Genomic DNA, 25,802 nt, shown 5'->3' on the forward strand with positions numbered 1-25,802 from the left:
CACCCCACTTCAGAAGACAGACAGACAGACTGACTTCTGTGTTGCTTGATACTAAAAACCATTTAACACACATTTACTGTGCCGTTCACTCTGATAGACTCTGTGTGTTCTCACAAATGATTCTCGTAAGTGTCTGTCAGTAATGCTTAATCTTAGCACTACATAATTTGGATGCGTGTGCCGCTGATGGCCCATCGCTCAGCGGGGGTCATCAATGGGCTGTCCTTTCTCCGAGCAGGGCCACGCTCGTTAATTGAGGTTAATTTGTATCTGGGAGTGACTGTGGGCAGGTGCTGGAGGTTGATGGTGGTTGTCAGCAGAGGCATGTCAAAAATTACTTCCCCCCAATGTTTTCCTTCTGTGAGTGTGGTGATTGACTTTTAGTTTGGTGAGTGTCCATAGACACAATGGATTCTACTTTGTCATTCGTTTTGGAGTGAAGAGACACAGAACAGGAGAAAGTCAAGTGTGTGTATATGCTTCGCTACATGATACACCTCATTACATTTTGCAGCAGATGCCAGATGAAGCGTTTTGTTTGAGTTGAACTTTATGTAGGGTTTCCCAGAGCGTGCAGAATCCTCAGCATGAATTACAGCATTATGAGCATTGTTATGCTTACGATGTGAAATTGTACTGCTGCCACAGTTAATCCTAATTATTTGGCAGATTGATTAACATGATTGTGTGAAAAGAAATATTCCCCCTCCTCTAAGTAATGAGCTATTTTCTCCCACTCAGCAGTGCCCATTGTGGCTGGCACAATATGTCAGAATATTATAAAAATGCTATTTTTGCTGCATATCTAATCATTTTTTACATGTTCAGCTCATAGACTTTATATAAAGATGGACAACTTCTACAACAACAAAGCTTAAAATATTCTGGATGGAGGTGTGGCCATCTCGTGCTTCTGGCATCATTTGGAGCCAGAGTCTGCACAGTAGTGATTGTGGAGTGAAGCTCTGGTATTGCTGTCATGTGCTACTTGTGCTCAACCAATTGCGAGTCAGTCTCAGCTGTCATTCATGTTTTTACAATGAAATCAAACAGTTAAAACCTAACATACAGGAAAAGTTGACATACATTAGTGAGCGAAAATCATCTTCAAGAAAAAATGATCAGATATGTACTTTGATTTTTATATCTTGCTCCATATCCCGTCTGCTAATATGGAGGAGGTTTGGTTGGTTAATTATACTGCAGCCAGCAACCAGGGGGAGATGTCTAGAATTTAAGAGTCCCTAAAACAGAGACGTTTGGAAATGGTCCTTGACCCATTTAACACAGCAGTTGTGATTAAGAGTAGAAGGACAAAAATTGTACATTATGACGCAGTTTGCCGGCTGATTCAGTCATGACATATCCTTCCCTGAGTTGTAACGCACCTTTTGATCGTTTCATCCTTTATCGTTGGGTGCTCCTTTCCCATGGCTTCCTCCATCGATGCATAATGCTCCAAGTACCACTCAAATTTGGTGACATATTTATTGTTTTGGGTGTCCTTACAGATAACCTGCTTCCTGTTTCCACCAGCATCTCTGCCCAGTGTATGGGAATGGCCATGTGATGTACTGTATTGTTGGATGTTTCAGTGTTAGCTATTTTAATTTTAAAACAAATTAGTGTGGATGTACCCTAAATGTATGTTTTGCTCTCCTGTTGCTAGGAATTACTTGATACTTTATCTGTTTGAAGATGGTTACTGGGAGTGTTGAGAATGCAGTGAAATGGATTTTACCTTTTTGATGTACTTGTTTGATGTGTTTCTTGCTATTCATATCTGGACATAGTCCTTTAAAAAAACTGTTTTCTTGTATCTCATACAGAAAGTGAGAAGCTAAAAAAAGACATGAAAGAGATGAGCTTATATTTGGATATGTGTTTCTTTGAGAAAAGGTCCAGGTAATTTATGGGATTAGTGCATATACTTGTGTATTTATGTGCTTCTTCATGTTCACATTTAGTAATTCCAGAACATTCTTGCCCAGGTATGAGATCCGGGACCCGCACTTGGTGGAAGAAAATGTCCTGCAAGTCCTGAAGGAGAGGGCCGATTTTGACAACTACAAGCCCCGGCCCTTCAACATGCGTGAATTCTACGACCGAACGGGCCACGACATCAAGGACATGCTGCTTTCCTGCTACTACCGGGGCATGGAGTGCAGTGCTGAAGACTTCAAAGTGGTGAGTCTGGAATGTCAACAGTTAATGTCCTCTGCAGTGCCAGCTGAGGCCTGCCAACAACAGGGTCAGCTCAGTGCGTTTGTAAATTTCAAGCTCAGCGCTGATATAGTTCATTATGACATCTATATAATTTGAGCATTGTTGAGCAATCATCGCTGAAGATTGCTCTCTGGAAATGACAGGTCAGGATATAGATGATATTGACTTGTATGGGCTGATTTTATTTTCAAATGAATCTGCGGACCCCATCAGTCCAGATCCAGAAGGACTGAGAACCATTGTGTACCACTGTGACTCACTTTGAGAGTACATGTTTGTACTATGTGTAACTCTGCTGTCATGCTGGCCCTAGTGTGATAGTTTAGTCTCTGAAAGGCTGAGCAATCCTCTCATAAAAGATTAAAACTTGCTCTTTTGCTGAACCCTGGGTCCCTACCACAATGCGTGCTTTATGAGTAAGAAGTTAAAAAATCTGTTGCTCCGGGGGATTTGGTGTGACTGCTTGTTTTTTTTTTTTTACTTTGTTTTATTACCTGGAACCTGTGTGACCTTTATATTTGCTGTACAGTATACAGATTTATCAGATACAGCTGCAGTAACAACCACTAAGCTACCTGAAGTGCATGGACCTTTCCTTGTCCTGATAGTGATGTTATGGTTGTTGTCAGTTTTGTTTTAGATTGTATGTCATGTCTGTCAAATAATAGAGGGATTTTTTGCTTCTGATGATAAAAATGATGACTACACAGTACACTCAGTTGTTTTATAATGTGTATTTTGCTGACACCAAGAAATTAACAAAAATGACTGCAAATGTTCCTGTTTATTTGTAAGACATTTAAAGGTCTTGTCTTTGTGGTGCTAGACAAGCAGCGCATTGTGTTTTTATCAGGGTTTTTTGTCTGACAAAGGCTACTTACTGGTGCTGGAAATGGAGTTGATAATTACATTGACTCTAAACTATATATTTAATGTGATACAGTCAGGGTCTGAAATTAACACCCGCCAAGTGCCAGATGTGGGCAGATTGTCCGTTTTGGAAGTAAATCTCAGAAGACTAACCGCCCCACTGGCAGGTAGATGTATGTACAAAAATAGTCAAGTAATAAAACACCATCCTGAGAGTCTCTACAGCTTTTTGATTTACAGGCAGCTCTACACACACACACACACACACACACACACACACACACACACACACCAGACACACCTACACACTGTCACAGCTCCACAACTGGACCTATAGACTTTATTTTCCTGGGGACTCAAAACTCTCAAAGTAATCAATAACTATCCAACTCTAACCTGAAACTTTACCAAACTCTAACTTTACGCTTCATAACTAATATCTATATAGAAAAATTGTCTTCACATAGCGGAAATGTTAAAAAAATAACTATATGTAATTATTCCCAGGGACATACACAAATGAGGATCCTCAGAATAACATCTGTCTTGTAAGGGGGTCCTTGACTGAGAAAAATGTTGATAACCTCTTCCCTATTGAACCAGCTGTCAACAATTAACTGGTCTGAAATTCTGAGTAGTAACTGCATGTTTTCTCTTGAGAAAGTAGAACCGTTTGCCTTTGAATGGATTCAGTGCAGCTTCTTTGAACACCATTTAGTGTTGTGCTCACCTTGCTGTCACTTGTAAAGTCATATACCTGTCACAGCCGTCTTTGAGATAAACCGGAGATTCTTATAAAGGACTCAGGCGTCTCTTTACAGAACAGACCCTCACAAACTCTATGAGCTTTTTTAAGTCCAGCAAAGTGTCTGACTTTAAAAAATCATGCCTCCTGCTTTTATTTCTCCATTTTGCATAAAAGAAGTCACATTACTCATAACATTAAAGGTGTGCTTCACATGACAAAGCAAATTGCTCCTCCAGACCAGCGTTTGATAAATAACACTAAACAGAACACAAGGTGGTTGTACATGAGAAAAAGTGGTTACAAGAGCATTGAGAAATATATATTGTTTTTCTGCAATGTAATGTGTCTGAAGATGAGTGTAAATCTGGCCCTCTGTCTCACTCTTCCACTCTGTCCTTCAGTGGCCCTTAGAGGTAGAATATCTAATGCTCTGAGGATTTCCGCCCCGTATACCTCAGAACCACGTTGTTCAGGACTGGGCTGCAACACGGCCCACTTGGTACGGCTCCTGTAATGTGCTGATGTGTCCACATTTGCTGTAGTTAGTTGTGCTTATGGCAGATGGTGCGTCGCAGGGCTCTACTGTATTAATACAGTAGTGGACCTGGATGGAACAGCTCAGCAGAGAGTACTAATGGGGTGGAAAGAATCTTCAGTGTGATAGCAAAAGAATAAAGAAAGGACAATGAACACTCCCGCCACTCTCTGCCTCCAAACCCCAGAGCAAGGAAGCAGTAAAACTGTGATTAACACTGTCGGCAGCTTCTGCTTGTTTACCCCTGGCATCTCCACCGTGCCTCACTAGCTGCTCCCTGCCTGTGGAAGATAGCCAGAAACAAATGGTCTCTCTACATATGGCATCCAGGCTTCCAGTTGCAATGCACTGTTTTATCAGTGCTAAATAGGAGTCAGGACACAGCTATAGAAACACTGAATAGAGGTCGTCTCAGATGGGATAGTGAGAGTATGTAATTCCATGTAATCTTCTGAAGAGTGTATACTTTCTGATAATTGACAGTTTCGACTGTGTCTGAACTGATTTCACACTGATTTCAGGTTCACATGCAGGTATTGAGTCGGCCATTATCCAATCAGAGGTACAGTGTCTCCGTCTCTGTCACTTTTTTTGTCACTGGTCCCAGTACGCAATAAGAGGCAGTACTACATAACCAATTTTCAGTCACTGCTTCTGGAAGTATTACGAATTAGTTATCACCCTCTATGTCTAGACCCCCTCAGTTTCACTTATTGTGTCCCTTCCTCCTCTCTCTCCTTAGAAAGACTAATTAGCAATGCAGAATTCTGGGCTGACGTCTTTTAGCTCGGCTGATATTAAAGAACAGCAGGGAAGAAATTTTGCCCAAAATGAATGGCCTTCATCTTCTGATTCAAAGCTGCCGGAGACAAAAAGTGAGGCAAAATGCAAAGACCTTTTAAAGAAACATTAACATACTGACACATGGATAAATCCTTCATGTAAATAATGTTATTGAGTACATACTGTAGTCCTCCTCACTGTATCCTTAAGGGATTTTCTGCAGATAACATGTTGATAGGTGATTGATGTCACAGTGTTTAAGCTATTCCAACTTGAGCACTTCAAGACACCCATGAGTTCAATCGCCAGGGAAAACTCTGACAGACGTTGCAAGACTGAACGCTGAAGGCGAGGTGGTTAGCAGAGAATGTCAGGGAAAAAGAGAGAGAGAGGGAAAGCAAGAACATGAGAGAGAAAACAAGAAAGAAAGAGAGGAGGAGGAGGGACAGAAAGACTGAGGCCCAGGTAACAACAAAGTCCTTGAGATGAAACTGAACATAATGGTCAAGTGCAGCAGGGAAACACAGAAACACAGAACAGCAGCTGCCACAGCAGCAGCAGCAGTACTATCAGGAGACACAGGTTTGTGCCTATTTACTCTCAGACACTGCAGAGTTTCTGTATCTCCCGTTTCCAGCTGGCCAGTGCCACAAAGAACAAAGAAGCATGGCCGTTCAACAGGTTCCTCCTATCCACTCCTATACTTGAGAAAAAAAAAGGAAATGTCAGGTTCTGAACCTGTGTATAAAGACGACATGGCAGATCACTCAGTGAGGCCAAATCATTTAGATCGCTCCCCAGGGTTTTGCCTTTGTTGATAGGATAGATTAAGTGTGAAAGGTGGAGAGAAAGGATTGACACACAGTAAAGGGCTACAAGTCGGAATCTAACTAGGTGACTGTAGCTATCCAGCTGCCCAAGTTTGGTTTTAATAAGATTTGATGCTATAAAAATGGAGTAAAAGGTCACGATTGACAGCTATGATACCAAGGTTCCACATCATGATTGCTACTGTGCATATTGCAGGATATTTAAGATGTGGAGACGTGTCTCCCATCTATACACAGTCTATGGTTCTAACCATATACACAAAGTGCGTACAGCCCATGGGTGTATTCTACTAATAACTCAAAAGTTCATATGTTTTGTTTACTGTGTAACAGAATGATTTGTCCTGAATTGTTGACAATGATGTGAAGTCATCAGTCAGGTCAGTAAGGTATAGCAGCTTTGGGAGATGTGAGCACGTCCTTAGATCATTAATTTTTATGAGTGTATCAAAGTGCAAATTTAGCAGTTTAGTTAAAATTTATTAACTTGACATTTAAAGACTTTCATGCTTAATTGAACTGAGACACAATTGTCTTTGAACAACTTTGAAATTATTACAAGACTTCTACAACTACATATCTGTATGAAACTTCAAAACACACAAAAACCTTGCATACACTTTTTTAACTCTCAGCATTAAACTGTGACATTCATCAATGTTAGCCTGTCGTGCAGATAGATTAATGAAGTTTAAAAGATAGCTTAAGTGAAATACGGTTTTTGTGAGGCAGTATACTGTCATCAATTAGTACTCACGGATTTATTAGATCTGTTACACAGACTCTTACATAATCAGTGATCATTCTATCTGAGCTGGACATTGACCCCCACAGTCCACTCTTGGTGTTACAGATAAGTGTCGGCAATGAGATGAAATCAATAGAAAAAGCTTTTAAGAGACACCTGCTCATGGATCACATTTCACAAACCCTGTTGTAATCAATGCAGATTTTCAAGTCTTTCTTTAGCGTAATTCTCCCTTCACCATTTCACTTAATGAATGTAATCATTCCTCCTCCCTGCTCATGTGAAGTGAGCCCTCAGATGAGTAGCATTTCCTTTGTGTTTACAGGGACTCTGTTTCATTGCTGAGCAGCGGTGTTAGTCTAATGGTTTAGACTTTGAGCTGTGGCAGCTTCACTTCTGATTTCATAAGCATAAAAAAACTATGTTATGTAATTTGATTATATTGACTTTTGAATTGTGATGACTGTTGAGGTTGAGGCAGAGTGGAGCACCTGCCATTTGTGATTTTAAAAGTTCAACCCAGCTCTTATCTCCCATTCCTCATCAACTGTTTTTGACACACCTCACCTTTGTTCCACCCTTTTTTATTCATTGCTATTCACGTCTCATCCATCAGCTCAAAGCTGATGATTCTGCCCTTCTTCTGGCCGGACAGTTCCCACCGCTTTCTCTCTTGAGGATAAATCAATCAATTTGCTATTACTGTAGGACTCTTAAAGACACGGATCAATTAGGTTGTTGCTGAGTAATGGATGAATTCCTAATGAAAAGAATTCCTTCCTCTGAGTGTAACAAGGCCAGTGGCTCTCCCTCGACACAAACTTGACTTTCAGTCTGATCATCTGGCAATTCAAACTAGGAATTGAATTCTTAGGAAACACACATTATTGAATATTTCTCAATGCTCTGGTAACCATTTTTTCTAATGTACAACCACCTTGTGTTCTGCATTCATTATCCATGTGTAATCCTGGTGTCTTCTTTTTTTGTTGAGTTTACATCTTTTATACTATTACTTGGAATGGCAGAAGTGCACATCAGTTTGTATTTTGGTTGGTTTGTTTGTTTTTAAGCAAGATTGCACAAAAACTACTGGATGGATTTTCACAAACTTGGAGCGAGGTGGAATGGATCAGGGAGGGACCCATTCAATTTTGTTGTTTTTTAAATTACTTTTTGTAATTTTGCAAATTTTCTCTGATTACCCAGAGAGACATTTTTCATTTCATCTTGATGGTAAAGAGGGGACTGATTTTTAGTGTGCAATTTGGTTAAGATTGATTGAATTCAAGGGATCTATTGGGCCTTGGCGGAGGGGTGTAATCTACTGAGTAATGGTACTAGTAGTTTCTATTCTTCATTGATTTTTACATCATTTATGGATTCAAACAACAGTTGGGAAAATGAATTAATAATGTGTTGCTTTATAAACATATGTATTCCCTGTCTGACATTGGTGATTTTTGCGCACAGTACAAAATTGACAGTACAAGAGCAAACACCACAGTGGGAGGTTTGAAAGCAGCCTTCATCCTGCTCCAGAGCCTGGTTTTTGCTGAGTTTTGTGTGCAAGGAAGGCAGGAAATCATATGAGCTGCAGATTTTCTGTCACAGTGCTTTTGAGAGGCCCAGCAGTGTGTCTCCTGACCCCTTTTACAAATACAGAGAAAAGGCCCCTTTCACCTCTTTTTTGTACTTTTAATTGCAAAGTAGAGAAAAACGTTTTTGACAAAGTAGTTTTCTGGTGTGTGCGGTTCAGGTTGGACAAAAGGTGAGAATAGAAGGGGAAACATGGATCAAGGCTAATTCAGTCAAATTCATGGAGAGATCAGAAAATCAATTTATTCCTTCTGACCCCGTCACTGCTCCTGATCTTATAAAATAATTTTTAATAATGAGTTGGGTGAGGGAGATGTGCGATGGAGGAGAGGGGTAGGGGAAGAAAGGAAGGAAGAAAGGGAGGGAACTTATCCCTTAAAGAATCAATTATAAACACTCTGGTTGAGATCAGAAGCAAAGGATGGCTGCGCAGGGCTTTGGAGGGAGGGAGAGGAATAGAAAGTGGGGGGGCAGAAAACTGTCCTGAAATAAGAATGTCAGTGTGTGCCAGCGGGGGAGTCTCTGTTTGGCTCTGGGTTGGTGGTGCCGCGCTTCGAGTGGTAACAGGAGGAAGGAGGTGGGGATTGATAGACACTGAGGGAGAGCTGCGGAGCACTAGCTGAATGAGAAGCAGGGTATTTGGGCTCTCTGTGCTGTGCTCCTCCCTGCATGCACAGTGTGTAAAGCTCTCAGCTCTTTCTCAGTTTGCACCACTTCACAAACAGCGGATGTAAGGTTTAGATTCTGCAGACAGTCGGAGTGATTATTCACACAGCACTGGCAGGTGGCACACTGCTGCATTAGTCAGCTAATTACCACCCAGAGTCATACTAGCAGGGCTGAATTTTTCTTTTTTGATTTTTTGGTATTTAAGTAATGTTTTGGAGGAAACCTGTTATATTTGCCTGGTACATTACATTCTGTAACTTGTACTCCTCCCTCAAGTTAATGACACCTTTTGAATTTATAAAAACAAAAATCACTTAAAAAGATGATTAATGGTTCTGGTATTTAAAGTTGATCCTTATAATTATATAAGCTGATGGCTGACTGAGGGTATGCCTATGTTTCCTATGGTTGCATGATGGATGTAGTTTTTGTCTCAACAGTAACATTAGATATGACACTTGGGAAGGCAAGCAACAGACAGGTCAATGAAAAGTTTTATTATTTCACAGACGACAGGGTACAGATACTATCATCCAGCGCTGGGAATAGTTAGAGTGGATTTGTAACACTACCAGCTTCCCTTGAGATGCAGCTTGTTCATCTTCCCAGTCGCTGCCTTGGTTATTTGTTACTTTTCCTCGTCTCTTGGGTAAATCCAGTTCTTTTAAAAACACTGCTTCGACTTCCTGTTGACTTCAGAGGTTTTTGAGTCAGTGGAGCTTCTACATATTAAACACTAATGAGTCGTTAATTGTGTTCTTGTTGCACCATAGAAAAACAAACCATTTACTTCATAACAAATATTTTTTCCTAAATGCATCAACATGTGCATTAGTGATGCCTGGATTGCAGTTACACCCCCAGACTTGCTATTGATCTGTGGTTTTGGTGGGTTGTAAAAATTAATATTTGTGATTAATACCAGATTGGGTGGGTGAAATAGGCATCATACATCATTAACGTGGCCAGACGGATTCTAACTTTTTGTGCATTTTGCAATTACTAGAAAACACAGGGCCATATTTTTGCTGCGCCAAGGCGCACCGCACAAGTTGCCCCTACATTCCCATCTTGGTGACAGGATGGGGAGAAATTGAGATGTACTGGGTGTGTTAGTGGAGGGATGACCAGACATAACCTTTCAAGAAAATTTGAAAGGGAAGACCATATAGCAATATGCTATAGATTCAGAACAAAGCATTCCTCTACTGAAAGGTTCCTATTTGCATTTTTGATGTCCATTGCTGAATGTGATTCTCTCGCTGAGAAGTCTTGATGTGGTTCTGATGTGTTTGTGGCACGTCTTCACAGCCCTGGTTTGTCACTCATCAGTCAACAGTTGTCAACTGGATTAATAAAATATGCTTGAGATTCCATCCTGGATGGACTTGTCACTCAAGACTTAATCAGTCTCTGTGTATCCCTGTCATCTGTTCACTCACTCAGGCCTCAAGGCAACAGCTCATCCGTAGTCTATAGCATTTGTTACCTCTGTCGGGGGTTATGTTTTTGGTTTATTTGTTTGTAGGATCATACAAAAAAACCAGACAGCTTATGAAACAACCAGACAATTATATATCAGTGGCTGTGTCTGACAGTGAAAATAGGGCATTGGGAATATTGGCATCACAATAATCTCAGGGGAACACAAGATTCAGAAATTCTCCGAAAAGTTTGTTTTTAGAAAAATATTTTTGAGATAATTCTTCAGAGCAACTTCTGCTGTGACTAGAGGCATTATGTTTTCAGCATTATGATTTCTATCCACTCATCCATCTGTTCATCCATCCATCACATGCTCGTGAAAAGAATATTTGACACAACTTCATACACGTGTCCCTTGGGATAAAATGAAGACACTTCACCATGACATCCTAATACTCTGTAGAAGTCTACACTGCAACTCGACACAGGTTTTGTTACTTCTAGGAGATATATTTGCTTAGAAGCATAGGCATCATGGCTGCCTCGTGTATCCTACATGTGTTTGGTGCATCGGTTGCACTCGTACTTGTGCATCCCCGAGATGCAATATGCAAATGAACAGTAGGGGCATAGTTTCAACATTATTGATTTATGGGCCTTACATACCATCTATTATGCTGCTATCACGTTTTCTGCTGCGCTGTCAGAAGTAACAATAGGCTTACCTCTAGTGTTGCCATGTATTTTATCTGCATAGTGCAAATCAGGAAGTTATGTATGGTTTGTTGTGTTCTGTGTTCTATTGAGTTTTGTGGTGTGCCCTCTAGTGCATTACTCCAGTCACACTCACAGCTAGTATGTGAACAGTTACGCTCAGAATGTATCTGGTTGTCCATGCAAACATTGATTAGCCTTAAAGTAACACTTAGCCTTAAAGTAACACTGTTGAGCACTGGAGGGTCAAACAAAACAGCTCTCAAGTTCAGCGTGTCCTGAGTGAAGACTGACTCAGGTCTCCAGTGATTAGTAGCTGGACATGGGCATATAGTTGTGGATCAAACGTTGACAAGAACAAATCTGCATACCTTCCAGCAGTGTTTCAATATTTATCCTCCGCCTGCAGGATCCCAGGAGATGCTCTTTTTTCTCTCGTCCTCATTTTTACACTGTTTGAATGTCACTTTGTAATGTTTAATTAACCACATTTGGCAATTCGTTAAATAAAAAAGTAACTTTTAACTGCTTTAGCCCTGGTGCTGTATCCTACTTTTTTCCTAACCTTTTCTTCTTCGCTTAAGACGACTGTCAGTCATTATCTTTTCATGTCGAGCTTCCTCAGTTCTCAGGCTCTTTATCCCACTATTCCCTTGCGATGGGTTCTTTTTTTCAAACCAGCGGTAGGGGTTGGTGGAGTTTAAAAGCGTCAGAAATCACTTACAGATTGCTGAGTGTACAGTTTGCACCAGCCCAGTTCAGTGTGTGCAGACCGCAGAAAGGTGCAGGCAGCATATTCATGCAGTCCATCTAATTTATGGCTTTCTTCAGTATTAAATATGTGTGTATTGGGTTGGGTGTGTGTGTGTATGTGTGTGTCTGTATGTGTGCATGGATACAGGTCACCCTCAGTACAAGGCTCCAAATTAAATACCCAGCTTTAGAGCTGCTGCTATACAGTAAGATGCTGACCTGCAACTTTGTCGGTAAAACCTCCCAAAAATCAACTTCATGTTCCTTTTTATCTCTTCTACACTTTAGCAACAGTTTAGCAGAAAAGTTGCCAATTTCTTTGGCTGTAATTTTCTAGAGCGGAGCAGTTTTGCTTCTCCAGCTGTTTCCTAGTGATTGAGTTTATGCAAGTGTGTCGTATATGCATCTGTTTTGAATTTATGTTTATTCTTAACATTATAGTGCATATTTTTCCAGACATTGTCTTTTACTCTCGGCACTGTACTTCTAGTCTGTCCACCACTCCCAAGTGCAATTTATGATTCATTCATATACACACATTCAGCATTTGGTGCAGTTGGATGTTCATGCCTTGCTGATGGACACTTTGGCAGTCTCTGAAAGAGCCCAAGGGGAACCGGGTGATTAGTAGACGATCGCTCTGCCTCCTGAGCCAGGCTGCCTCATGTCGCTGTCATATAGGCAACGACAAACCATTTATGTAATTCTGCAGCTCTGGCCTCCACAGCATCTTTTTTTGTATGATATGGGAAAGTAATTTTGTCCTAATTCCAGACTGACATTGAAAATGAATGTGCCAAGCCTTGGGTTACAAATCAGTAGATGGGGGATGACAGCTGAGTGGACCCAGCTAAAATACTGTGGCTGCACCGTCATTTTGTCTCAGAGTTTACATTCCTGCTTTGAGTACCCAAGGAGCAAACAGCTGGGCTGATAAGTACTGAGATTATTGTTTATGGAGGGGGAAGGAAGGTTGTACTAGAGTTACGATAACCAGATCCATTACCTACACAACAGAGACAGGATCTGACAAAGTGTCTTGCTCCACTCATGCAACCTTGGGAACTATTTCTCTTGGCTTAGTCACAAATTCTGTTGCCAGTTTGTGTAATACTGTGTCTTGGTAATTACAAAAAGCCAAACAACTGCAACAGCACATTTCCACTGCCCCTTTGTTTGTCGTTTTACCCTCATAGGTATTTGTTTAATCGCTTGTGCTTCATTTCAGTCACCTGCGTCATGTCAACCAGCTGTGCTCTGGCTTTTATTAATTCTTAATTTACTTCTGTGACTGACTGAAAGAGTAGGAAGTGATTTAAAACAAGTCTTACATTTGGTGTAAACTAACTTCACTTGTGTATTAAAGCTTAACTTTAGGTAAATGGCCAGATAATGCCACTATAATGCCACTTTTCTGTTATTGTGCATGTACCTGTTCATCTACTTCTCAAAGTACTGTTCTTTTTGATGTCTTATCATGAGAATAAAAGCAGCTTCACTTCTGCAGATGTCTGTTATCATAAAACATGTTTCTGACTATTATTAAGATTAATTCACCTGCATTTCTTTTGACAGTTGAAAATAAATAGTCAGTGTGTGATAATTAGAAATTAGGAAACAGATTTCCTCTTGGTGAAATGATTGGTTCTTATTAGATAACAGGCTTTTAAGATTTAATGGTGCTTAAATCACTTGAAATGACTTGAAAGGATTTTTGTCAGGTCAATGCAAGTGAATAAAGACTTATATGTCTCTTTGTCGATGCAACATTTCCTAGATATTTATCAGCCTGAGGTCCCTTAAAACCAGACTGTCCTCTGACATTAGCGTCAACACTTAACCTTTACCAGACTGACACTAAAGCCTCTGTTTTTGGGTTCAAGACACTGCACGGAGTCACAACTATATAATCACTTTGTCCAGGAGGCTATAAGAGGATGCTGGTTGGTGCTAAGAGAGGGACCGGATTTTAAATTATTTTTGATAGTCCTGTTCCTGTCATGTCTGGGTGTCGCAGTGTCTTTTCCCTGAGACACAAAATGAAGCCAGCCTTAGTTTTCCAGTTCAAAGCCTGGTTTAGTCGGGGAGCAGAGAGTCACTTCATGTGCCAGAGAAATGAAAAGCTTCCACTTAACACTGCTTTGCATGACTACATCCTGCAGATTATGTTCAGCTGACTGACGGTAGAAGGGTCAGTGTGTCAAAGAGATCGGCATGTGTTTATTTTGTAATAAGGCCATTTCATAAGCTGTTTTCAGACAAACTCCTGAGGATGTCTGCAGAATTGGGTCTGGACTGGTCTCCGGAGTTCACATATGAACAACACAGTAGGAGATTTTCAGCTCACAACAGCAGAGAAATCTATGCAGCGTTTAGGTGATGGGTGGCGCAGCATGAAGAGGACGTAATGTATTTACTTTGCTGCGGAGATGACCTGTTTCTGTTTACAGCACTTTGATACCGGCATCTGCTCTTATCACCAAAAGCTCACTTGACATCTTTGTTGGAGTGTATAGTACCACCTTGTTCATTCTACGATATTCGTATTGTTTTTTCTTTTTTGCATCTGGCCAATGTTTGAAACATGTTCACTCACTCTTGGTGAATCCTGCGGATCTCTAGCTTTGTTCTCACATAAGCTCATTTGGACATTCTTACAACTTTTGGAGTGGGAGAAAGTGCACATTATGTCCTGAGGCTCTCACTTGCACATTTGTGTACTCACATACAGCCCCCATAGTTCAGTGCATGTCTGAAAGCAACAATGATGACATCATTGTGAAATTGTTTATAATGAAAATAATCAGTAATCTAAGCAGGCTGTAGACTATGTTTCTGTATGATGTCATTTTCTAGCGTAATAGTGGTATAAGGATATAATTTTTGCTGTATGATCGTGAATTCTTTTTATATATAGATGAGCTTCAGGTTATTTTAAATAGAGCAGTGTTAGTGCGTGAAAAACTAGTCAGAGTTTGGTAGTAGTATACAAATCAGCCTTAAAAAACAAAACGTAAAAAAGAATAATCTGTGGTCTGTATCAAGAATTGTCATTCCACCATCGAACGCATCACATTGATACATTTATGTTGTAGTCCGAGTGTGCTGCATGCTCTTGTAGATAATAATGCCAGCGTGTGAATTTACAATTTGTGTGCTCATATGCATGATTACATGTATGCATATCCCAAAAGCTTTCAGTAGGAGTGCCATAGGTCAGTGCACTGAAGTGCGCCTCAGATCTTCTAGAGAGAGAGGACACCTCTCGCATTTATCAGGAGTGAAGAGAGCGGCAGTAAACAGCCATTACTATGCACCATCACAGTCTTGACTCGCATTACAATTACTGCCTGTCTTCTGGTCCGAGTGGATCTGCTCGCCCATTGGTGTCATAATATAAAATGTGGGATACCAAAAAGCCATAATTTTTTTTTGCAGTTAAACAGGTCCTAATGAACTGTTTGGGTAATGAGGCGGCGAGCCTTGAGGCAGAAAGGAACAATGGCAAACATTGCAAATGGTGGGTCCACTTTGTCATTAACCTGCCCTTGCCTGTCTTTGGGAATAGGCTTCATTTCCTGGTATTATTCCTGATAATATTCCCTCCTCCTTTTCCCTCCCATCAATATTGCATAGGTTGACCACAAGGATGATATGTGCATATTATGTTTCTCTTGCAAAAAGTAAAAAACTGACATAATCGAGCATGCGCAGAGGAGCTACTCTCTCTTCTCAGTCTATGTCTGGGTGTCCATTATTTCATGTACAGTATAAACCTATATATTAGCTCATTGCCTGCTTGTGGAGACACTGTTCTGTACCATTAAGAAACACCCCAAAAAATAATTGATAAGATATCTTTCATGGGCACACATTCACCAGCCATTATGTGCCATTGTCTCATTGGTCATCTTTACCCAGGGGAAACTAAATCTTTCTCATCTCACCGACACTCCTGCTGAATATATATATGTATATATATATATATATATATATATATATATATATAAACCACTAGACTTTCATCCTGTTGGATGTACTGTCTTTGCGAAGTATTAACCACAGGGCGATAGACTGAAGGTAAGGGAAGCGAGCTAGTAAGTGAAAGATTGTCTTATTAACTGGCTGGTAAAATTTGGTTTGAGGAAATAAATATAAAACAAGCTTCAACATCTAGCGCTGAAATACCCTTGAGGAAGACACTGAATCCAAAACGTGCTCGGTGGCCACCAGTAAAATACTGGTAAGCCTATAAGTGCAGAGGGAGATGGGTAAAATCTGTTAAAGAATAAGATGATGAAAGGTTTTGTCATTTTTATTAGGAATGTAATCAATGATGGCAGGATGTCATCACCCGCAGACTATTTTAAAGTGCATTTTTTTGCCTCAAGAATGGGTTGAAATGGAAATTAAATCTTCTATATTTATGAATTTTATTTAAATGGTGAAGTTTGGTTTTTATGAAAGCTGGGGATATTTAAATGTGGGGAAAAGCACAAAGTATGTTTTTTGAGATACACAGTTTTATGTTATGGGCTGAACTGTTTTCTCTTTCATATGAGACATACTTTACAGCTCTGAGAACTTAATTTCTTTGAGTTTATGCTCAAATAGCTTAGTGGAGGGGGTCAACACACCACAGACTCTGGTTTCTAATCCCAAGTGAGCCAATTTAATGCCAACCACCCTGCAGTTTATCTCAAATTACGTTCTTTGTTTTCAAGCCCATTTTAATGTCTCCAGACAAACACATCCTCAGCGTCCTTACATGACCTGATCATTTCATATTGTTAGAACAGACACGAATATAGTCAAATTATTTGGGTAGAGGCTTTTTGAAGTGCATTTGTAAAATAAATGCTCACAGGAAATTTCCACCATGATGATTCTGTCTGTATATAATCACCTCTGTGACTCGGAGCAGTGTGGTGAAAGAAATTCAAACATTACTGAAATCAATGTGCTCTCTTAAGTGTTTCGAATTTGTAAAAGCTCCAAGTACCATTCTCAATAATTAGTATACCAGACATGCAAAGAGTCAATTTAGCCTTCTACCTTGCACAACATTAGCAATCAATTTATAATTGTAAATAAGTTATACCTGACAAATGTTTACTGTGAGGGAGCAATTTGCATACTTCATTGGTTTCACTTGAGTATCTGTGTTCATGAAAGATTTATTTCAAACATGAATTCATTCACTAAAACTTGATGCATGAACTGGTCTATTCTCAGATCTATAGAAAGCTAACACGGTATCATGTACACTACGTGATTGATAATTTTTATAGGCTGTTGCTAGAAAATCAACCGTCTTACACTTCAGAAAATATTTTCATTGTATTCAATGAAACACAAACATATACTGATACTGATATACTGGTATGAAAACTGATCAACGCTGGCAGAGCAGCATGATCGTTTTCTACAGGCAGGAAAACCAAGATAAAGCAGAAACTAAGTTGCAAGAGGCTGAGATGTTCTAGTGAAAAGAAACAGGCCAAGAAGACAGATGAGTAAAAACAGATGTAGTTTAATGGCAAAACCAATGGGAGACACCACAGTGGGTTTAGAGGGAATTAGAGAGTTGTGATGCACTGACTGTTCAGAAATAGGAGCTTTTAGTTTGCATAAGCCTAACAAGTACATTTTATTCATACTTCAGTTTTCACAAGCTGATATTAGTTGTTTTTTTTCAGATGCAATACAAACATGCTGTGGGGCAGATATCTGCATATTGGAGGGTTTTCTTCTCATATAAACAAAGTATGACTTTTTCTGCCAAAATAATGTAAATCGAAGCATTTATTGTAATGACCCATAGAACATCTTTGGCTTATTGTTATCGCTTTTTGTGCTCTTAAAATAAACTGCTGTTTATATAAGAGTTTCACTATTACACAAAATCTAGTCATATTTGTGAGCAATAATCAATGTTGGCAGGCCTCTGAAACTAAGTGGATAAAATGAATGGATGTGTCAGACAGCAGAGGGAAATGTGATTTAATATTCCCTCTTTGGCTGCAGATGAAAACTTAATTGAATTGTGTTACCTTATTTGCGCTCCAACGCTTAATTACTAAAAGCAGGTAGTTTTCCATGTTAATATTTTAGCTGTCAGCCAATTGAGCTTTTAAAACACAGAGACTGAAGAGTAGAAAAGTCTCATAAATAAATTGAAACCTTCGTCTTGCTCAGTCATTGTGTTTGAGATAGTAAACAAGAAAAAAACCAATATCTATTAGTTATAATCCTCAGAATTCGAAAACGTCAGAATTCCTCTCTGTTGCACACTGACAGCAAAGACCACAGACTCTGACTTGTGTGCTGACCGAGGTAGGCGTGTGTCAGACAGCATGGTTCACATGGGTGTCATGAATATCCCAATGTCTGCTGCAGCTATTGAGCGTGAGGTAGTGAAACCGTGATCTAGCATTCACACACCAAACATACACATAGCACAATAGCACTTTAGCCAACACCCCTGGGGGTAATATGAGTCTCCCCTTCTCTGCAAAGACACCATAATAGGCAATTAAACAGCTAATCCGGTCGAAGCAAAACAAGGTTGTTGAAAGGGGTTGACTAACACTTGAACTGGAATGGGGCCTATGTCATGTTTCTCCTTCCTGTGTATTGAACGTTGGCAGCTGGTAAGTGGGTATATTATATATAAGCTTTGAAAAAGTGGCTTGTATTACATTTCATCGACTCCTCTTCCACTATTGTTGTTAATCACATCGTGTGAGCAGGTAATGAAGTTTCTGGGGCTGAAGAATGCAGTCATCCATCCTAATAATGGTCTTCTTGGTGTGCTTTACATGTTATTGTCTCTCACTTAGTGAGGGAAATAGGCATCCCAATAGGTCAGTGCAAACAGTTTGACGGCCAAATGCATTAGAGATGTGTGTGATTGTGTTAGTGTATGCCTGTATTCACAAAGGCAGTAGCAATATGGCATAATCAGTGTGTTGTATTTAATAATCGATCTAATTCCACAAATGTCTCTTTCTGTCCGAATGTGGAACATATGTCTTGAAACCATCCATCTTATTGACTTCACACTTGCATGTGTATTATTAATGGCCTAGGGAAGTGCAGTACCAAGTTTAGTGCGAATTGGACACGTCATAAGTTATCAATAAATATATAGACAACATTTGTTTTGTTGCTGTAATGTCAAGCTGAATTATACAGCTTTTATTTTGAAAAGTTGTGAAAGTCGTTCTGAAGATTGTTTCAGTTGCTTAACAGAACTCTGAAATGGTGACATGTTATATGAAAAACACACCACTCAAGTAAATCGTACATGTGAACAATAATGAAGCAAATTCAGTTTCATTTTATTAAAAAAAAAATTGAAAAAAAAAAGTTCATTGCAGATAACCCAGGAAGGATTAACACAAACTTGCACCATAGACCTTTCATAAAAATCTCTGCACACGTTGTCGTGCACACAAACAAGAAAAAAATGACGGTATATTGAAGAGCAGTTTGACTAATGGCAAGAAATAATTCTGAAGTAGAAGCCTGTTCCAAACAAGCATGTTTAGAACGGGTTAGTAATAATAATAACACCTCAAAATTGTGATTGAATAATGACTACACAGTTTGAACTGAGCTCCTGAAATAGGTCACACATGCTCAAAAATCTTGATTTAACTCCCAAAACTAAATAAAAATATGCACAAAATGCAGAAAGACCTTATGTATCCATTCATCAGCTCCGTTAAAACCCCAAACAGTTGCATAAATTCACAGCCAACCCATCCGACTTCCCCTCAGTGCCTGTTCCTTCGCTGCTTCTCGAGCCAAAAGCTTTGCATCATTAGCCACCCAGGACCTGGTTTACCCCTCATTCCTGTAATTAGAATCCAGCCTCTGCAGCTGAGATACGACCAGCAGCTTAGCCTGTTCAGACATTTGCTGGTCGTGCAGCTGCAGATCCCACATGCTATTAGAATTAAGGGCAGACTTTATGAAGTGAATCAAGGCCTTACATGAACCTGCAGTATGGGGAATGTATTAAAATATCTTCCAAGACGAGGGGGGCAGTGAACAAGTTGGTTGTCATCTATTGACTTATATTACATTAAGGCACACACAGTACAGAGGTGTTCCCCTCTTCATTATGACTGTACCACCGCAGGGTCAGTTGACATCAGTTATATAGCAAAAAAACGAATGTGTTGCCGGTTTCCTTCTGGGTGTTGGGACTCCTAATGTTTTGTAATGTAATGAAAATGTTCAGTCACACTTAAAGAAAAATGAACAACTTACTCTGTCCAAGCCGTTCCTGGCCCTTAGGAGCAACGATAGGCTGCAGAGACACATCAGTGATTAAGGTCATGAAACAACGTGTCTGAGCAGCAGCTGCTAAACCAAGAAAGGAAAAATAGAAAGTTGCTGATTGATTAGAGAAATTAACTTTCAATCCTTAACTTTTTCCCTCTATAGATGTCTGTAAAATAAAACCTTGTATTTTCAAACACACCTATATTCTTTGTTTCAGCTTTTTGAAACCTTTATATTTTGAGACATTTCCAACATGTAAACAGCAAAGTATAACAAAATTCAAAGTCAAGATCCCATTTACAGTTATGAACTGGAGTCTACTTATACAAGTACTGTTTTGTCAATGTATTTTCTAGGTCAAATCTACAACAATTTATCTTTCATTCAGTCTTTACATATCCCAATACTACTGCATATTACTCTCTAGGTACTGCGATATGCTGTTAAGTCACGGTTAGTTGTGCTCGTGCAGCTTCTCTATATATTTCCTTCCTCTCTTGTGTGCTTTAAAGTTTTTATCTCTCACCCCTGCATTGCCTGCAGAGGAAGCATCTTTTCAGGTTCGGCTTGTATTTCTATATCTGCTCTTTCTTTTGCTGCTCATCATCTCCACAAAGGTGGGTTAGCATTGCTGTTTGTCCATTTGTCTGTCTTTCAGTAGGTTTATGCAAAAAATATTGAACAGATTTTCTCGAAATGGTACACAAGTGGGGTATGGATCGAGAAAAAACTCATAAAACCTTGGAGGAAGAGTTTTTAATCACTGCCTTCAACCTTGCGAGATACGGTCTTTTTATTAAACTTTTTCACTGGTTTCCGAGTGAATAATTGATGTATCTTGATGAAAAATCTGGAATATTTCGGGGACTTATCTCTATGGGTATGTGTGATGCATCAAATATGTTCTAAACCTGTTTTAATTTTGTGGACTGATTATGAATAAGTATGAAAGCATCATTTGGTTGTGGTTTATGATTTGTCTGAATAATTTCCATCATAAGGTGAAACATGAAAGGATTGATAGGAAAAACATAAATTCTAATCCCTGTTTTCTTCAGAGAGATTACAATTTTTTGCTCAGACAAATGGCTTTTCCTCTGTTTTCCTCATTACAGTTAATGCAGTATGTTGCAAATAAACAAATAATGAACACAGGCCAAACAATAGGCCTATTGTGAGGACGCCTAAATTCTGTACTGTGCTCCAAGTTCAGATTTGTGTCCCACAGCATCTCGCGTACAATACGATTAGTTTTCCAAGTTTTCGCCATTTCTCAACAAACCACACTAAAGCTTACATATTCCGACTGGATGATTATATCACTGTAGCCACTGTGCATGGATTAGAATGAAGGAGAGGTGTGTGTGTGTGTGTGTGTGTGTGTGTGTGTGTGTGTGTGTGTGTGTGTGTGTGTGTGTGTGTGTGTGTGTGTGTGTGTGGTTGCAACTTTTCTATTTATTGCAGTCCAACTGTGTCAAAAAAAAGACTGGATCGAAAAATGCCAAAGAGGACAATTATATAATCTTATAATGTGCGTACATATATACATACAGTGGTTTATGGTAATGCATGTGGCTTTCCTGTAGCGCTGGCTGGGATGATGATGATGATGAGGTGCAAATCTAAAAGCCATTACACCTCCCCATGTGTTCTATTATCACCGCTGACTGATAATTGCATTGGGCTGTGGTGCTACGAGAGCGACAGCCTGGTGCTGGTGCCTTTCTTTATGGTGCTGCCAGATATCATCTTTGAGTGCACTGGTGCGAACACTGTGGACTTTTTATAGTGTCCTTTTGTGTCACATGGGCCAGACGGAGTTGAGACTGTGCGATAGGAACAGGAAGAAAAGGGCGAAGAAGTTAATGCTAATTAACAGAGAAGAATGAGGGAGGGGAGAGCAAAATCAAATCTCATTTATGAGAATATTTACTGGCCCTCTGCTCCCTTTTTATTCATCCTTTTCTTTCAGAAAAGAGAATGAAGAGGCTGGTTTTTACCATTAAATGGATGATAGGTCATGCAAGGATGGCTAAGTGGAGAAAGGTGAACTGAAATGACATCTCTCTCATGCCATCGCTAATTTAATGCTGTTATTACTTTTGTAAGTGGATTTTTATCCCTCTATATGTGTTCCCACTTTCAGTCACTGATATTTAACTTTAGATGAGCTTGGCTAAAACAATTCCCCAAGGAGGAATCTGTTGGTTTCAATTGGGGTTTTCATTCTGTAACAAAAAATAATGAGATAGCAGTAGCCAAGAGATGAGGATAATAAGCTTGTGGTCACTGGTGAGATTTTTAGTCCAGCTGAGAAATGCCTAGCAGGAGATGTGACAGAATACACTCCATTTACTGATCAACTACCACTGTGATGCCTCAGAGCAAGGCAGTGATCTTAATTAATCCAACCGAGCTGCCCACCAGCAAACGTTGTTGTATTAGCAAGCTCCTCCTAAGTGTACATGCGTTTTTGCCATTGCTGAAAACAAAGGGGGAAAGTATACCCAGTTCATTTTGAACAGAAAAAAGCAGTTGAAACAGGGAGCAACCACCGTCTTTGGATCCATGTTAATCAGGGCAACATGAATCCCATTCAATCTAATCTTACCAATCTACTGCTAAGGATACATCATAAAACTGAACATGCAGCGGATCAAAAAGTTTATTTGTATGTGCCTGTTCTCACTAGCATCATTATTCACATTTGTATGGATGTGGTGAAGCAGGCAGAAGGTTGCTCATCTCTCTTCCCCTTGATCTTTTAAAAAAAGATGCATCTGCACTTATTTTCTGTCTCTCCTGCCTCATCATTACCTCAGAGATCTGCCTCCATCCCTCTCTCTTGTTTAACCCTGGTTGTCCATCAAGAGCTCTGCTTTGATATTCATGTAGCAGCATGATTGAGATGCAAAACAGAGCGTTGCAAGGTCCGAGGGCATCTTCCTTTCCTCGGTTGTTTCCTTTTCAACCCTTGGACCTCTCCTCTCCTCTCCTATCCGATCTGTTCTGGATCTTCTTCATCCTGTCTGTTGCTTCTTTGAGGTTGTATAACTGATTTTACACCTGTATCCCATTGTCTCTGGTCAGCATGACGTTGGTGAATGAATGAATAAAGGGAAAAATAATGGAAGGAAGGAAGGAAACCATTTCATTATTTCACTGTTACACGCTTTGCATCCTTTGTTTAATTTTCTGCCATGTAAAACATCACAGACCCTTCTTTGCACTCTGGGCAGTTTCTTTCGAGGTATTCAGAGGCTGTTTTGCCGTTTAACCTGCAGCTACCACTAGTCGGGTGTAAAGAGCTAGCATATTGGCCTAATTGTTGTGTGAGGCTGGAGAAAAGTTTTGACCCCATGAGAAAAGCACAGATTTGAGAAAGGACTAAGCCACTTGATCTGGTTTTACCCTGAATTCATATATCAGATATTTATATTCAGATATCTTCCTGCAGACTGAACTAAACTGAACCTTTACCCTTTCTTGCCTCACGGTGTCTCTGAGGTAGTGCTGTAATATTCTCTTTGTTCACTTTGTCACATATTAGTCAGGACCTTTAATTGTAATGACAGCAAGAACATGGTGATGTGTGGCTTGGTGCATGTTTCTGAACAAATTTGGTGTAACTCCTGTCGCAAACTGTTAGTTTACACCCACGCTGCAGTCCCACGTACACACAGATGCCCATTCATCTTTTTTACACACACTAACTCAAACAGATACTCATATCATGCAATGCTAGTAAAGTGTGATGCAGCCATGGCCTTTTGATACCTCGGTCTTCTAAGTTGTAGGAGGACAAGCTGTGTAGACCTCTGATATGTGTTAGCTTCCAGCCAAAGACCTTTTAGACAGGCCCATCCCTGGCCATTTCTGGAAAGCCAATATCTAGTGATTTATGTCATTTGGCTGCCCATGTACATCCTCTCGACTGGACCACGCCGCCTTAGGGGAAGATAAAGCTGAGCCCTCGTTGCTGTGGATGCCCCCCCCCACATCGGCTCTCAGCCATTGTCATACCCCCACCCTACACAGAGAAACACCACTAACGCAACAGCACGGACAGGGATCAGCATTAAGAATCACTTGTGGCTTAGACCACATCTGTCGTTTGCATTAGAGTTCTGGAGTATGAATAGACACTGTTGCCATCGACTCAACCACTTTAATATGGTCAAACTGGCAATAAGAAAAGCAGCATTGCATCATTGTCTGCTGTTTGACAACCAGGCCATATCTTGAGGGCAGGAACCCTTCTGTCTCTGTGTTACAGTGAACAGCAGTGGCAGGGGAAGGAAGCAGAGTGTAGAGGAGGCTTGAAATGGGCTTTGGAGGATGTGGACCTATAGAGGCTCACCTGCAGCCAGGCCATTTGGTATTTGCCTTCTGAGGGTCAAGCCAGTAAACTCTCAGAGGTCATCATGAGAGAATGCATCCATCTCACACACTCCGCCTCAATGAAATTGGATAAATATCCAAATGTTTTCAAAGTGAGGGCTTTGGAGTTCTGTTCGTGTGTTGAAGTGCAATAACCTCAGTAATTTCATTATTGAAAATGTCAAAATGTGATAGTTTACATGTTTTTTATCAGAGGTTTCCAGTGAATCTACTGTTTTACCTCTATGGAAAATAACATCTTGTCATCAGTTACTTGAGTGTCTATTCACATATATTTAAATAGATTTAAATGCTCATCTTATAGCTTGTCTGTTTTCAGCAAGGATGCATCAGGCCATCTTGTGCAGCCGATTTTGAGCAGTGTGTGAATCTTCTTTTTATCCTCCTAATAGATTGGTTGATAGTGTTTTGGACAACGGTTTAATAGTATATGAGAACTGCCATGCGATCTCCTGCTGTATACAGTGTAATGATACATGGAATAGGAAAGATACCTCCAACTAGGCTCAGATACTGTCTCTAAAGTGTTATACAGTAAAAATTGCCGAACAACTATTTTCAAACCAGGAATTTAATAAAAGAGTTCAGTAACATATTAAATGAAAAGCATTGGCAGGGCCTGGGCCTATCCTGTACACACATTGTTTATGCAACCATACAATATATACACTATTTGACTCACCACAGTTTCATGATAATGATATTTTAAGTTTGTTAAACAACATAAAATATTTCTTAGTGTTTTGCATTGTTGCTTCAAGAAATATTCTCACAAAGTCTGGTGAGAATTTTTAGTCATTTTGCACACACACACACACACACACACACACACACACACACACACACACACACAGAGGTGAAAGTGACACATTTCTTTTTGACAGCAAGAGACACATTCCTCCTTGCTTTTAAGGCCCCCAGGCCTCAGACAGTACACCAGAGAAATGCCAGGGAGCTGCTGCTTCTGCCACTACCACAATTGCTGCTGCTGTAGAGTCCACTCACTCAACTCTTCTCCTCACCACCCTGCTGCTCCTCCCCCACCATTGTCATCATTCCCCTGTTTTATCCAACCTGACATTAAATCTTTTTAATGTTTTCCTAAGCAATCACTTTCAAGTCAGTACTGATAAAAACAGTCAATGGGTACAAGCAACAAATCTCCAACTTCAGAGTGATATTTTGTTCAACATTAGAGACACTTAT

General features: G+C 40.0%; 1 protein-coding gene across 2 annotated transcripts in view; it reads left to right on the forward strand.

The window, feature by feature from the left end:
• Nucleotides 1-25,802, forward strand: part of asic1b (acid-sensing (proton-gated) ion channel 1b) — a 143,660-nt gene that overhangs the window by 7,439 nt on the left and 110,419 nt on the right. For both annotated transcript variants that reach the window (XM_069534136.1, XM_020096845.2), the window contains exon 2: nucleotides 1,992-2,187. In XM_069534136.1, coding sequence (XP_069390237.1) covers nucleotides 2,089-2,187 — 99 coding nt within the window. In that variant the 5' untranslated portion in view covers nucleotides 1,992-2,088. The remainder of the gene's footprint in view (nucleotides 1-1,991; nucleotides 2,188-25,802) is intronic.

This window comes from Paralichthys olivaceus, chromosome 2, assembly GCF_024713975.1.
Source record: "Paralichthys olivaceus isolate ysfri-2021 chromosome 2, ASM2471397v2, whole genome shotgun sequence".
Lineage (NCBI taxonomy): Eukaryota > Metazoa > Chordata > Actinopteri > Pleuronectiformes > Paralichthyidae > Paralichthys > Paralichthys olivaceus.